At 45.8% G+C, this 13,181-nt stretch overlaps 1 protein-coding gene and 1 long non-coding RNA gene across 4 annotated transcripts; both read right to left on the bottom strand.

Annotated features, from left to right (window-relative positions):
* Positions 1-212: 212 nt before the first annotated feature.
* LOC147245812 (uncharacterized) lies at positions 213-1,988 on the bottom strand. Its single transcript, XR_015110040.1, has 4 exons — positions 1,448-1,988; positions 1,180-1,255; positions 833-1,006; positions 213-763 (listed from the first exon to the last, which is right to left on the bottom strand). It is a non-coding gene; the product is annotated as an uncharacterized LOC147245812 (long non-coding RNA).
* Positions 1,989-7,985: 5,997 nt separating this feature from the next.
* Positions 7,986-12,721, bottom strand: LOC147245811 (uncharacterized). Of its 3 annotated transcripts, none has more exons than XM_086184745.1 (4): positions 11,673-12,721; positions 9,907-11,512; positions 9,376-9,782; positions 7,986-8,966 (listed from the first exon to the last, which is right to left on the bottom strand). In XM_086184745.1, the coding sequence occupies exons 3-4, from the start codon at positions 9,622-9,624 to the stop codon at positions 8,469-8,471; spliced, it is 747 nt and encodes a 248-aa protein (XP_086040871.1). In that variant the 5' UTR covers positions 9,625-9,782; positions 9,907-11,512; positions 11,673-12,721; the 3' UTR covers positions 7,986-8,468. The 3 variants fall into 3 exon arrangements, with proteins under 3 accessions (XP_086040871.1, XP_086040873.1, XP_086040870.1); XM_086184747.1 differs by lacking the exon at positions 11,673-12,721 and having other exon boundaries at positions 9,907-10,360; positions 10,712-10,729; XM_086184744.1 differs by lacking the exons at positions 9,907-11,512; positions 11,673-12,721 and having other exon boundaries at positions 9,376-9,891.
* Positions 12,722-13,181: the final 460 nt, after the last annotated feature.

Raw genomic sequence — 13,181 nt, 5'->3', positions numbered from 1 at the left:
TGCTTGTTTCCATTGTTTTGTTCAGAAAACCTGGCAGGAGGAAGTTTAAATTTGAAAACGTAGCCAAAGGAACGAGTCAACTTTTTCAAACATGTCACCTTCACACACTCTCATTCTGGTGCCTCCACATCTGGGCCGAACACTCACCCTGAACTTCAGATTTGAACACTTAAACAGCACTCAGGTCTTTGTACGTTCTCTCATGAGCCTTTGCAAACTTAGCAGGTCCAGAACTTCTCTTCCAATTCATTGTGTTTCAAGAGACCCACAATTCCCCATGAGAGTAGAAAGGTGATTTTGCATGACTTTATGTCACATTGAAGTTGACCTTTGACCTGTCAGAAACAAAATGTCATCTCTTCATGCTATTAGACATTTATGTGAAAAAGACTTTGCCAGAGGAGTATAAATGTTTGAGTTGTGGGAAAAACCTCCCAAACAGATCTGTGCTGCCTCCTGGTGGACATTTCTGATAACTGCTAGTGCACGTGATTAACTTGAGGTTTCTGAATCCTTCTTCATTGATCACACCACATGAAGCTGAGCACACGTTGTCTAAAATCACGTTCTTTTATACGTGCTGGGAAAGTTGTAGGTGATACCTCATTTGCACATTCAAACATATTTGAGAACATTTTCAAGAACTTCAGTGAAACATTTCAACATTCATTTTGGTGAAGTGGAAGTCACCGTTGATCCCTCAAAGCCTTCCAGAGATACGATGTTGAGGAGAATGGGACGGACGGACGGGTGGAAGGAAGGCCTGAAAACACATAACAACCATGAATGTCATCGGCGTGGGGGCGTGGTCAGATAAGAGCTGTATTCTGACCTGAGAGCTTCCAGGCGACAGTGTGGATCCTGCAGTCCAGCAGACAGCAGCTTCACCCCTGAATCCTGCATCTGGTTGTTACTGAGGTTCAGTTCTCCCAGACGAGAGGACTGAGAGCTGAAAACTGAAGACAGAACTGAACAGCTTCTCTCTGAGAGGTTGCACTTCACCAGCCTGAAGAAGAAATGGAAACATTTGAAAACACATCTGTCAGCGATGAAAAATGTTCTAATTTTAAGGTCAAGAATCACGGAGACATTATTTATATATGCCTCATTTTCTTAGTGCAGATCATTTAAGACTTTGACAGAACACTTCAATTGTCATTTTGATGAAATGGAAATCACCGTTGATCCCTCAAGGTGGTACTGAGATGGACTTGATGAATGGATAATGATGTCACATGGAAGTTGACCTTTGACCCTGGGATATAAAATGTGATCATTTCATGCGATGAGACAATTGAGTGAATATTTGCCACAAGTGTGAATCATTGAGTCACACCAAAAACTGTGCTCTCACAGTGACCTTTGACCTCCACACACACACACACACACACACACACACACACACACACACACACTGTATCCTGAGATCTGAGCACTGAAACCGTACTCAGAGCTGGTCTGTCCACAAATGTGGGGAGAAAAAGGTGTCCTGGGTCACACTGAAGCCTCATCAGCTGATACTCTTTGTTTAAGTGGAAATACCCCCTGCTGAGAGAGAGAGAGGGGCAGCGTCTGATCAAAACATTCTCATGTGGAAGCTCATTGAGAGAGATTATTGTTACTGCAGCTGCAATCAACATCTTGGGGAATTTGATGAGTTAGGAACATGCTGAGAAACACAACTGGTCTGGATCATGATCATTTCTCCCTCTTCTGCTTTTCAATTTCTGAATGACAAACATGATAAAAGTCCACCAACGGCACCGCTGCCTCAGCACAGCCAGCCACTTGTGATGGAACACATCAGGGTGGATGATAAAACCAGGTGCACACAGGGCCTGAGATATGATGTTGAGGAGAACGGGACAGATGGACGACAGGAAGGCTGCTTTGAAAACATTACACCTCCAACGACGACTGTCACCGGCGTGAAGGTGTGACAAAGTGAGAGGTGTTGTCTGACCTGAGAGTTTCCAGGTGACAGTGTGGATCCTCCAGTCCAACAGACAGCAGCTTCACTCATGAATCCTGCAGCTGGTTGTTCCTCAGGTTCAGTTCTCCCAGACTAGAAGACAGACTACAACTCAGCTGGTTGTTCCTCAGGTTCAGTTCTCCCAGACTAGAGGACAGACTACAACTCAGCTGGTTGTTCCTCAGGTTCAGTTCTCCCAGACTAGAGGACAGACTACAACTCAGCTGGTTGTTCCTCAGGTTCAGTTCTCCCAGACTAGAGGACAGACTACAACTCAGCTGGTTGCTCCTCAGGTTCAGTTCTCCCAGACTAGAGGACAGAGTACAACTCAGCTGGTTGTTCCTCAGGTTCAGTTCTCCCAGACTAGAGGACAGACTACAACTCAGCTGGTTGTTCCTCAGGTTCAGTTCTCCCAGACTAGAGGACAGACTACAACTCAGCTGTTTGTTCCTCAGGTTCAGTTCTCCCAGACTAGAGGACAGACTACAACTCAGCTGGTTGTTCCTCAGGTTCAGTTCTCCCAGACTAGAGGACAGACTACAACTCAGCTGGTTGTTCCTCAGGTTCAGTTCTCCCAGACTAGAGGACAGACTACAACTCAGCTGGTTGTTCCTCAGGTTCAGTTCTCCCAGACTAGAGGACAGACTACAACTCAGCTGGTTGTTCCTCAGGTTCAGTTCTCCCAGACTACAGGACAGACTACAACTCAGCTGGTTGTTCCTCAGGTTCAGTTCTCCCAGACTAGAGGACAGACTACAACTCAGCTGGTTGTTCCTCAGGTTCAGTTCTCCCAGACTAAAGGACAGACGACAACTCAGCTGGTGTTCCTCGGCGGGCGATGAAGAGGTGTGGCCAGGATCCAACACCATAGGATGCACTGTCTGTTCCAGGTCTTCAGCATGACGGAGTCTGCCGCCAACACGAATGAGCTCCTCCTCCTTATCCACCTCAGGTGACAAGGTGAGCAATCTGCTGCTGGATGAGACAGGTTTGCCTGCTTTCAGGAGCCACAGTTCTTCTGGGAAGCTCTCGCTGGGATCACTTGAGGATGAGGGTCTCTGCATTGCGGTGACCTTCAGCAGTGCAGTCCCTGTTCTGATCTGCCCCCCCATGCAGCTCCTGCGCTGTAGCTTCTAGCAGCTCCCTCCAGGTGTCACACTGCTTCGTGTTCACATCTGACGCACTGACTGTGGTTGCAGTGACACCACAGGAGATAGACTTCCGTAGCTCAGAGGCGTCGCCCACATCTTCAACACCAGGTTTGACAGGCCACTCTTGGAGGCTGGAGGAGGAACGGAGGCCCTTGGCAGGGGGGCTGGAGCCTATCCCAGCTGCCTTTGGGCGAGTCGCCAGTCCATCGCAGGGCCGACACATACAGATGGACAACCATTCCCTTCCACAGCCACACCTACGGTCAATTTCAACGCTTTTGGATGTGGGAGGAGGCCAGAGTGCCTGGAGAAACCCACCCAGGCTCAGGAGGAACATGCCAACTCCACACAGAGAGATCCCACGCTCAGCTCGAACCTGGAACCTTCTTGCTGTGAGGCCCACTGTGCTGCCCATCCCTCTCCCACTCTCAGCCAATCTTCACCCCAATCAGCCTCTACCACTCACACCTGTTCACCCCACAGGTTATGAAGCTTCCCCTGCCCTCCTCATTGTCAGATTGTTTCTCTGCTTTGTGAGAGTCTCCAGCACTTTTCTCCTGCTTGCTTTGCCTGTTGCCGACCCTGCCTGCTCCTGTTTCTGCCTCCTGTCTGCCCCTTTGGTAACATCCATGCTGACTTTTCCTTTGTTGTGTTTTGTAGAAGACCTTTTTTTTTTGGACCTTTTTCCTTTCTTGCTCTGATTTTTGTTTGCAGCCCCTTCCCCTCTCACCTGCTCCCGTTCCCTGGTGGACGTGCTTCTGCATCAGCCAAGCTTTCCCAAGTTGCTCAGAAAGTTCTTTTGCATTTTCCTTCACCAATGTCTCGTGTGTTGCATTTGGGTCCATTTTACTCCTCGTTTCACATGAATTGTCAATCAAAGGGGATTAGTGTCAGATTCACTCGTGCCTCAATGATGCAACAATGAGATTAATATCCACAATCAATCATCTGTTCATTAAAACTTGATTTTTCTTGTGTCAACACATTTCTTTTAAAATCAACAGGAGTTGTCATGGAATCTGGTTCTGTCTTTCAATGGTATGATAGCAGTTGACAGCGTAGGAGCTCGTAGCTTTGAGTTTGGTGCTCACATAACACAGCAGCTTCAAACAGAAGCTTTTCTTGTTTTGGTCAAGTGAAGGGTTTGTTGTCCCAGAAAAACATTCACTGTAGTTGGTGAAACTCAAATGTTTACCATTTGAGTAAAACTCTGTAATTGTACTGATCAGTACAAGGAGCAACCCAGTCTTTGTAGGGATTAGGGTTGGGATTCATTAGGATTTGAATGATTCCGAATCCTTACCGAATCCTTCAAAATGGTCCGAATCCTTACCGAATCCTTCAAAATGGTCCGAATCCTTACCGAATCCTTCAAAATAGTCCGAGTCCTTACCCAATCCTTCAAAATGGTCCGAGTCCTTACCCAATCCTTCAAAATGGTCCGACTCCTTACCGAATCCTTCAAAATGGTCCGAGTCCTTACCGAATCCTTCAAAATGGTCCGAGTCCTTACCCAATCCTTCAAAATGGTCCGAGTCCTTACCCAATCCTTCAAAATGGTCCGAGTCCTTACCGAATCCTTCAAAATGGTCCGAGTCCTTACCCAATCCTTCAAAATGGTCCGAGTCCTTACCCAATCCTTCAAAATGGTCCGAGTCCTTACCGAATCCTTCAAAATGGTCCGAGTCCTTACCCAATCCTTCAAAATGGTCCGAGTCCTTACCCAATCCTCTGACTGAATCCTACATTGTATCCATGATACCTGCTACCAGACTATTAAATATCAGATCTCTGATGCTGAAAACTGAATTGGTTAATGAACTGATATCTGACAATTGTACTGACCTGCTCTGTCTCACTGAAACCTGGCTGCTTGTTGATGAGTATGTTAGTCTAAAAGAATCCACTCCTCCCAGTCACATTAATACTCATTTTCCTCCAGGCTCTGGCCCAGGAGGTGGAGTGGCAGCCATTTTTGACAAAAGTTTAGTTATAAATCCCAAACCCAAAATAAGTTTCAATTCATTTGAAAGCCTGATTCTCAGTTTGTCTCATCCAGCCTGGAAAACTCTACAGCCACTCTTATCTTCTATTGTGTACCGCCCTCCTGGTCCTGACTCTGAATTCTGATCTGAATTCTCAGAGTTTCTATCAGTTTAGTTCTCAAATCAGATCAAGTCATGATTGTAGGTGACTTCAATGTTCATGTGGATGTTGATAACCACAGTCTGGTACTGCATTTCTCTCTCTTCTAGACTCACTTGGTTTCCATCAGTCTGTTCATGAACCGACTCACCATCACAACAACACCCTCGACCTCCTCCTAACATATGGAACTGAAGCTGAACATCTAGTTGTATTTCCACAGAACGCTTTTATCAGACCATCAATTAATCGCTTTTGAATTTGCACTCATCAACGACACTCCACTCAGGAAAACGGTGGTTTCCAGATGTTTGTCTGATCAGGCCACAGCTGGATTTAAGGAAGCGATTCCATTGGCGCTAAATTCAGTGTCTTGTCCCATTGTTACAGAGGACACTGTTGTCAACCTTAGTCCCTCCCAAACTGATCATTTTATCAAGAGTGCAACAGGCACCTTAAGAACAACTTTGGACTCAATTGCCCCATTAAAAAGAAATCTATAAATCCAAGGAAACAAGCACCTTGGTACAATTCAGAAACCAGACAGCTTAAACAAAAAACCCAGAAGTTAGAGAGAATATGGCGCTCCTCCAAACTGGAAGAGTCTCATACAATCCGGCAAGACAGCCTTAAAAGTTACAAGAAAGCCCTTCGTATAGCGAGAGCAGCCTACCACTCGGCACTCATCGAGGAGCAGAAGAACAACCCCAGGTTCCTCTTCAGTCCTGTAGCCAGACTGACAGAGAGCCACAGCTCTACTGAACCAAGCATTCCTGTTTCCCTGGGCAGCAAAGATTCTACGGACTTCTTTAAAGACAAAATTGTCCTTATTAGAGAGAAAATTCACCTCCTCCTGCCATCAGCTGACAACATGGCACCTATAGCCTCAGAAGCCTTCGAGGCTGCTGGAGGACCAGACATGCACTTGACAGTTTTTCTACCGTTAGCCTTGATGAGCTCAGTTCAATCATTTCCTCCTCTAAACCATCCACCTGTCTTCTCGACCCCATCCCAACCAAGCTACTTAAGGACTCTCTACCCCTCGTTTGCCCCTCTCTCTCTTGGACATGATCAATGTGTTGCTGGTATCTGGTTACGTCCCACAGTCCTTTAAAGTAGCAGTAATTACACCCCTTCTCAAAAAAGCAACCCTGGATCCAGGAGTTTTGGCCAACTACAGACCAATATCAAGTCTTCCATTTCTCTCCAAACTTCTGGAGAAAGCAGTTGCTCAACAGCTCTGTGACTTTCTCCACAGCAACAGCTCATGAGAGGATTTCCAGTCAGGGTTCAGGATTCATCCTAGCACAGAAACAGCACTAGTCAAAGGAACTGCACTAAACTGGTTTAGGTCATATTTACTAGGTCGAGCTCAGTTTGTACTAACTAATGATAAACCCTCGGAAACCACTGCAGTCACTTGTGGTGTTCCACAAGGATCTGTGCTTGGACCAATCCTCGTCACCCTTTATCCGCTTCCTCTCGGTCACATTATTAGGAAACACTTAATTAGTTTCCACTGCGAAGCAGACGACACACAGCTGTACGTATCAATGCATCCTCATGAAATAAATCAGCTGACTAAACTGGAGGCCTGTCTGAAGGAGATAAAAACTTGGTTGACCCATAATTTCCCTCTATTAAACTCAGATAAAACTGAAGTCATTGTCCTGGGCCCAAAACACCTTAGAGACACCCTAGCTCATGAGACAGGTACCCTGGAAGGCATTACCTTGGCCCCTAGCACGACCGTAAGGAACCTAGGAGTTCTCTTTGATCAGGATCTGTCCTTTAATGCCCACATTAAGCAAATTTCTAGGACTGCTTTCTTTCATTGACAAAACATCGCTAAGATCAGACACATCCTGTCTCAAAAGGATGCAGAAACACTAGTCCATGCCTTTGTCACTTCCAGGCTGGATTACTGCAATTCCCTCCTATCAGGCTGCACCAATAAGTCCCTAAAGACTCTCCAGCTGGTCCAGAATGCTGCTGCCGTGTGTTGACAAGAACTAGTAGAAGAGACCATGTCTCTCCTGGACTGGCTTCTCTGCATGGCTCCCTGTGAAATTTAGAATAGAATTCAAAATTCTCCTTCTAACATACAAAGTCCTCAACAGTCAGTCTGCTTCATCCCTGACAGAGCTCCTAGTCTCCTATTATCCAGCCAGAACCCTTCGCTCCCAGGATGCAGGGTTCCTGCTGGTTCCTAGAGTTCTAACAGTAGAATGGGAGCCAGAGTCTTCAGCTATCAGGCTCCCCTCCTGTGGAACCGTCTCCCAGTTTCGGTCCAGGACACAGACACCCTCTCGACCTTTAAGAGCAGACTTAAGACCTTCCTTTGCTTCTTAGGCTGGCCCTTAGATATGCTGCTATAGGCTTAGGCTGCTGGGGGATCTCCCATGGTGCACTGGGCTTCTCTCTCCTCCTCTCTTCCCTCTCTACCCTCCTATATGCAGTGTTGGGGTAGTTACTCAAAAAAAGTAATCCATTACACATTACTAGTTACTTTTAAAAAAGTAATCCCTTACTTTACTTAGTTATTCGCTGCTGAAAGTAACTAGTTACATTACTAGTTACACTACTTTTGGATTACTCCGCAATATCACCTGAGCTGCACCTAACTTGATTGCCAATGAACAACATATAGTTAGAACTTTATTACTGCAGTGCCCAGATCAGCACAAATGTGTATTCTAATGAGGAGGACATACACAAGATCTCTCTTTTATGCACTTTAATGCAACAAAGCTGTAAAATCACTTTACAGGAACATTTGCCAAAAAAGGCTACAAGACTTGCTGTATGCAAAATGTCTCAAAATAAAATTGGGATTAAAGCTTTCACTCTAATCTTAATTCACTCAGTAAATGTCTGATTCTGTTTCCATGAGGTGAGCATCAGCAAACTGAATTTCTTTACAACAATATAACATTCACTTATTAAATGTCTGTTTGTTTCCATGAGGTGAGCATCAGCAAACTGAATTTCTTTACAACATAACTTAAAAGAAGTTGTCCTTCCAACCACCCAGTGCAAACAAAGTTTGTTTAAATTATATCATTAAATGAAATAAGACAATGGCTCTCATCACAATATCAGACAATGAATGAGGCTTCAATGGAAAATAACTTAACACTACATATTAAGTGTAATTTGTAATTATGTGAACTATAGCTTTACAGTAATTTTTTTTCATCCTACTCGACATTCTCATCAAAGAAATGGTTATACCTCAGCAGGAGGAGTCTCTCAAACCGTTTGTCGGACAACCTGCTCCTCCTGGGAGTCAGTACCAGGCTGCCAAGGCTAAAGAGCCTCTCAACCGGTGCACTAGAGGGTGTGGCTGTGTTGTACTTCAGTGATTCAGTCTTTATTGTGGGGAAACGGTGCAGGATCTCCATCTCTGACCCCGACTGCAAATAGTCAATGACTTCAGTTTCATGGTTGTAGGGGGCTGGATCCTCCTCATCAAAGTCAAAAAGGTCATCCTTACTTGTGCTGGAGGCGGGTGTCTGAGGTGCACGTACAACCTGCTTGTCGTGGGGGTAAGCACGGCATTCAGTGATCAGCAATGTCTTGAAGGCATCTCTCCTCTCTTCTTCTTTCAGCCACCGCATTTGAAACCTTGGTAGTGTGACAGCAGCAAGGAGAGCATCTTTGCTGTCCAGCAGCAGCTCAAATCCTTTCTTGATGGCCTGCAAATACGATGTGGAAAGATTTGATGAGCTTGGCCGTGTACAGTATAATTTGCAATAGTATAAGATTCATCTACTCAGCTGTAGTTGCCATGTGAGTAAATGAGGGATTGTGACATATCTGTGGATTCACTTCAAAAAGTTTAAAAATAATTATGAATTGACATTTTATGGTGCTTCATGTAGTGTACATTCACTTAGTAGATTTTGTATATGTATGTGATGTCCACATGAATAGACTTTTTATTTATTCTATTATCTTAATAATTAGCTGTTAGTTAACTCTGATGCAATTACTTTAAATTTGTGCTGTCCCTGTAAAAAAAAAAACACTAAAATAAATTCATATATCAAATTCATAAAAGAATGCTTTTGACTTTCCAATTCAAGATTATTAAAACATACATACCTGTACTATGGCATTAGGCAGGCCTGCTGTCATCTGGGAGAGCCCATCTTGCAGTGCCAGTGTCCTTGACATCAGAATCTCCAGTGTTGGCAGGAGACTGCCATAATCGCAGTTATCTTCGCCTTGTAATATGTCCAAAGCCACTGTGAGTGGTTTCATGACTGTGCAGGATTCCTGAAGGAACTGATATTCCCGTTCAGTGAAGGCTTTCATTTCTAGTCGACTGCAGAGAGTGTTCAACTCTGACATGGGAATGTCAATGATGCGGGACAGGGCATCATGGAGGGAGTTCCATCTCGTTGTTGTAGGTACTATGAGTGTTCTTTTGCACACTCTCAACAAGTTCAGATGCCACAGTAGAACGGCTGGTTTTATTCCAGAGGGCAGAACACTTCCCAGTTGCACTTCTGTAAACAGATTTGGACTCGGAGTTTGCTGTGAGCCACTTGTCAGCATCATTACTCGAAATCAAATTCAGTTATTTAGATAGCGATAGACAGATAGATAGATATTCAGTAGCGGCCTCCTCACCTGTCTTCTGCTTAGGATGTTACGGAAACTCGGCGATTCCACAGTCGAAATAGGCAGCATTTCCTCCACGATGTATGCTGCTACAAGCCTCTGTATCTCAACTTTTGTCGATACATGTTGTTGAAAATCAAGCCTCGTCTGCTTCGATGGTGTCGGCATGTTTTCCTCAGCGTCACTCGGGGTCCGTCCTTCTTTAGCCACTAGCTTGGTGTTAGCATGTTGCCGATGTCGGTGCTTGGACAGATTTGAGGTGATGTTTGAGGCAGTGGATAGTTGCTTCTGGCCAGGGCATAATGTACATTTTACAGTCACATTCTTCGCCTGTAGCGCAACAAATTCGAAGTAGTGCGCGTATCTCCACCCGTCAAAAGACGTCCTGAGCGGCTCTGCCATCATTTCTTCTCCACCTTCATGAAATCGCGCTCCGGTCACGAGGTCACGTAAAATCACGTTCCTGAGGTCAGACAAGTGTTGCGGAGCCGTGAACATGCATGAAAGGGATGTTGGATTTTTTTTTCTGTCCTCGCGCTCTGCATGTAGCTGAACAGCTTAAAGTAACTAAAGTAAGGTAATTTTTTTTGTCTAAGAGTAACTGTAATGTGATTACACAAATTACAACTGTAACGCGGTACATTACTGCGTTACTGGCGAATGTAATCCCGTTACAGTAACGCGTTACTTTGTACCGCGTTACACCCAACACTGCCTATATGTGTCATATATAAATCATACTCAAACGTATCACTAACTCCTCTTCTTCTCCCCTCATCCCAGATCCTGGGTGCTGCTGGAGGAGGCTGCAGACCTGAAGAGGCTCCAGCTGCCACCCGTAGCTCCATCTGCTCACGTCCCCGTCTGTCCATCAGTCTCTTCCCTTTATAACTCTCTTTATCTCTGTCCCTCTCTTTCCTTCTGCATATCTGTCTTCCTCCATTGTCTGTCTTTGTCTCTGCCCCGCTCTCCTGCTCTCTTTCCCCTAAGCGGTCAAAGTAGAAGGCCGTCCCCACTGAGCCTGGATCTGCTCGACGTTCCTGCTTGTTAAAGGAAGGTTTTCATCGCCGCTGTTCCAGGATGTGCTGCTGATGGAGAATTGTTGGTGTAAATTCAGTGAAGGAGTGAGGTACTGGACCTGCTCTACTTGGAAAGAGTCAGGAGAGAACTTTTGTTGGGATTTGGCGCTAAATAAATACAACTGACTTGACTTGACTTGACATACTGAAAAAAGTATATCGTCCATCATCGTCTTCCGCTTATTCCTTACTCAGAAGGGTTGCGGGGGGCTGGAGCCTATCCCAGCATCGACGGGTGAGAGGCGGGGTTCACCCTGGACAGGTCGCCAGTCCATCGCAGGGCCAACATACAGAGAGGAACAACCATTCACACTCACATTCATACCTACGGTCAATTTAGAGAATCCAATCAGCCCAGTCCCAAAATTGATGTCTTTGGATGGTGGGAGGAGGCCGGAGTACCCGGGGAGAACCCAAGCAGGCACGGGGAGAACATGGAGACTCACACAGAAAGATCCCGCGCCCGAGCCGGGACTCGAACCCGGAACCTTCTTGCTGTGAGGCAACAGTGCTGACCACTGCACCACCGTGCAGCCCTAAAAAAGTACATAATTAACACAAATGCAATCATACCAATACAAAAACTTGATTCTAACTTGCACAGTACAATTAGAAGATTTGTGTAAAGAAATGGATCAGACATTTAGGTTGTTGGGAGCATGAATAAACTTAACAGTTCTTTTGCAAGGGACTTACCATATCTGCTTTTTCTGGACGAATCCTAGACTGTTCTTGGCTACTGAGAACACTCTGATGGTGTTGATGACAGAGGTAGGACATTCGGTTCCTTTAATGGATTTGAGTCCTTCTGGGTCACTCGCTTAACAGATCCGGGTTAACGGGTCTTTTGAGTCACTTGAGTCAGTATCACCAAGACCACAATCCTAGATGACACACAGCCTGTGAGTGACAGCTGTCATAACCCAGCTCTTAGGCCATGACAAAACTGGGAACAGACAAGCGGCGGACGGCCATAAAGTAAATATTTATTTAAACAAGGTAATCGACTGAAGTTAAACAATACAAAAATGGAGTGTGGAAGTCAGTCAGTTCAGTAGTGTAAGTGTGGATGTGTGGAAAATGAAGTGCAGGGTGTTGTGGGTGAAACCAAACAAAAGACAAACCCAAATCACAGCTGCCCGCTGAGATGCGACCAGGTAGAAGAGAGAACCAGAACTGCTGCAAGTTGGCCCGTTTCTATTTCTATTACTCAGATAAGTCAGTTGGTCACCAAGGCCAAGGCCTCCACTTGCTCCCTTGACCCCATGCCCACAGCTCTGGTCAAGGGCTGCCTCCCGTCTCTCAACTCTCACATTACGGGCATTGTCAATGCATCACTCTTGTCTGCTTCGGTGCCCATCAGCTTGAAAAACGCCTCTGTCACTCCCATCCTGACAAAGGTCGGCTTGGACCTCACTGACCTTGGACACTATCGACCAATCTCCAACCTCCCTTTCATCAGTAAGACACTCAAGAGAGCAGTTGCCACCCAGCTCCACCATCACGTCCACCAATGAACTGCATGAACCATTTCAATCTGCCTACAAGACCCACCACAGCACTGATACAGCCCTCATAAGGATCACAAATGACTTCCTGAGGGCTGCGGATTCTGGCATGCTGGTCCTGTTGGACCTTACTGCTGCCTTCGACACAGTCTCCCACTCCATTCTTCTGACCCGCCTTTCCACCCATGTTGGACTCACTGGTACTGCTCTGTCCTGGTTCCACTCCTACTTGTCTAACAGAAAACAGTTCATCACTATTAATGGATCCAGCTCTCACCCTGCCCCCGTCGACTACGGTGTGCCACAAGGTTCTGTCCTTGGCCCCCTCCTCTTCATCATCTACAAGCTCCCACTTGATCAGATCATCCGCCATCATGGTTTAAATTCCCACTGCCATGCTGATGATTCCCAACTGTATCTCAGCACATCACCATCTGCCCTGCTCCCCCTACAATTTCTTACAGACTGCCTGCATGAAATTAAATCCAGGATGACCACCAACCTGCTCCAACTCAACAGCCAGAAAACGGAAGTCATTGCCATCGCTCCTAATGCTCTGCTTAACAACGTTTTGGATCTTGTCCTCTCAGTGGATGGTGTCTCCACCTCTCTGTCCACGTAGGTCTGCAACCTTGGTGTCATCCAGGATTCAACCCTTTCATTTGACTCACACATTAAATCTGTCACCAAATCTGCC

Source organism: Aulostomus chinensis, chromosome 18 (genome assembly GCF_037954235.1).
Source record: "Aulostomus chinensis isolate RoL2024-O1b breed Wild chromosome 18, RoL_Achi_v1.0, whole genome shotgun sequence".
NCBI lineage: Eukaryota > Metazoa > Chordata > Actinopteri > Syngnathiformes > Aulostomidae > Aulostomus > Aulostomus chinensis.
The sequence above is the reverse complement of the archived record's forward strand: the minus strand, read 5'-3'. Positions and strand labels throughout refer to the sequence as shown.